At 55.5% G+C, this 2216-nt stretch overlaps 1 protein-coding gene across 1 annotated transcript in view; it reads right to left on the bottom strand.

The window, feature by feature from the left end:
• LOC104161226 (tetratricopeptide repeat protein 18-like) overlaps positions 1-2216 on the bottom strand; it is a gene marked incomplete at both ends in the record, with an annotated part of 5971 nt that overhangs the window by 370 nt on the left and 3385 nt on the right. Inside the window, 3 exons of the mRNA XM_009699579.1 lie at positions 5-92; positions 1142-1231; positions 1679-1840. Coding sequence (XP_009697881.1) covers positions 5-92; positions 1142-1231; positions 1679-1840 — 340 coding nt within the window. The remainder of the gene's footprint in view (positions 1-4; positions 93-1141; positions 1232-1678; positions 1841-2216) is intronic.

Here is a 2216-nt window from a genome sequence, read left to right as displayed (position 1 = left end):
ATGAGGGTGAGATATCCCCACACTTCAGCGTTGGTGTTATTTAGGGCATTGGCTTCAGAAAGAGCATCCTCTGCCTCCACCATCTCTTCCAGCTTGGGAGAGAGAAGGAGAGGTGTGGTCAAAAAGCAAACAGCAGGCAGAAAGGGCTTCAGAACCCAACAAGCATCTGCCAAAGAAATCGGTGCAATAAAGCATCTAGCAGGGTTTCCCAGGGATGCAGGGAAAGGATTTAGGGCAGAGATAACCCGTTATCCTTCCTCGATGCCAGCATCCAGCTCTCTGGCCTGGAGCAGAAGCCTCTCACCGCTGACTCCTGACCCCCGTGGGAGCACACACTATATTTACAAATCGGCCCCCAGCTGTAAGGAAAGCAGCACAAACACCTTCGCCTCCACCTCTGGGAACCGAGTGGTCCAGCTCCACGGGGAAACACGACTCCGGTCCTGATCCCTATTCCCACTGCACTGTGGCTCCCAGGATGCAGGGGTAGCTGGTGCCCAGTGGGCTGCAGCCAGCTCCCAAGCCACCACTCGCCTCCCTGGCTTGAGTTCGTGGCCTCCAAGGAGGCATATATTTGGCCAAGGGGGAAACAGAAGTTCAAGTTCCTTCCCTGTTGGCTTCCCTCAGCCAAATTCCCTTGGAGGAACCTCACGAGGTGTAGCTCTGGGAGATACCCTGCTGCTGGTGGCTGGGTGTCCTTGGCAGCCCTTCAGAGGTTCCTCTGGGCAGAAAAAGCACCGAGATTCCTCTCTGCTGACATTCTGCTCAATTCCTTTGTGGTGACATGCAGGTCGTGTGCAGGCTGGCACTCGGAGCAAAGCCCAGGCCCTGATTACCTGCTTGCCATCCCCATCCAGGGGAAGGAGGTGCTGGCAGTCCCAGCAGTGGGACGAGGGGGGCAAGGATTGCGGCTCCCAGAGCGGCTGCTGAGGGTGACTGTCTCCTGACATCTCCCGTAGGAGCAGCCCGGAGTGCCACGCTGGGACTGTGACAGAACACGGCACACGGTGGCCTTCAGGAGCATTGGTTTCACAGGCAGCCAAGATTGACTTTAATAAAGGCGATCATGCAAAAGCAAGCCCTGCGTCCTGGGCCATGGAGCCAATTAAAGCTTGGATGACTTGAAGGTAATGGCACTTACCCTGTAGCAGGCAATTCCCACCCCCAGCCAGGTGAGACAGGATGCAGAGTCCTCGCAGGCAAGCAGGTAGGTCTGCTTCGCCCGGCCGTACTGCCAGGAGAGAGAGGATCATGTTTCTCTCTGCATCAAACGCATCCCTCTGCAGACAGTCCCCCCCTTCCTCAGGAATTTGCCAAACACCCCACCTCCGGCGGGGCTCAGACACCCACCATCTCCTCCACTGCTGATGGGGCTGAGAGCCTGCCCGCTGTCCCCAACGCAGAGGCTCTGTGCTGGCAGGTACTAAGGCAGGAATGTAGAAGTCACCCTGATTGCTAGGATGATGAGAAATGGCTCAGCAGCACCCTGAGACATTGCAACTGGGACTTGGAGCAGGGCAGGTCCATGCTCCAAGAAGCTCAGCACTCCAGAAGGGTTTAGTGTGTTGTGAGATCTCAGCTATAGCTACAGATAATGGTGTCTTGCACCTGGGCTCTGGAATCTCCTGCTATTTGCTTTGTGGCAAATTCCCTTCTACCACTCCTGCTGGCTCCTCACCTCTTTCTCTTCCAGGTAGATGGAGCCCAGGCGCAGATAGATGAAGTGCATATCCGCAGCATCCTCCACAAAACTGATGGTTCGCTCGTAGCACTCCTTTGCCTCACCAAAGTCCCTTTTCAGGTAGCACAGGTGCCCTTTCTGAGCCCAGACATTTGGATTCTGTGCACACAAAACCAGGAGTGAGATGTGGCTGGGAGATAGGAGGGAGAGAGATACCTGGGAGAGGGGCAGGGATACCTGTAATCGGCAGAAAGGAAGAGCTGACCAGTGTTTAATTAGAGCAGGGCAGATTTTACGTCCAGAGTTACAATCAAGTCAGTGGGCTGCCTGTGTAACACCAGCAATGGGAGCCCCCTCCAGCCCTTCCCTGCATGGTGTCCTGGCCTGTGCAAGGCTCCCCAGGTGTGGTGAGTATGCAAACAGCAATATCAGAGGTGTCAGCTTCCTTCTGCCTTCCATTCAACCTGACCCCAAAGCTGCCTTCCCTCTCTGCTGAATAGCACCCTTGTTTCTACTGAAACAGAGCCTGACTCCC

The sequence above is a fragment of the Cariama cristata genome, unplaced genomic scaffold (assembly GCF_000690535.1).
Source record: "Cariama cristata isolate BGI_N322 unplaced genomic scaffold, ASM69053v1 scaffold17314, whole genome shotgun sequence".
NCBI classification, from domain to species: Eukaryota; Metazoa; Chordata; class Aves; order Cariamiformes; family Cariamidae; genus Cariama; species Cariama cristata.
The sequence above is the reverse complement of the archived record's forward strand: the minus strand, read 5'-3'. Positions and strand labels throughout refer to the sequence as shown.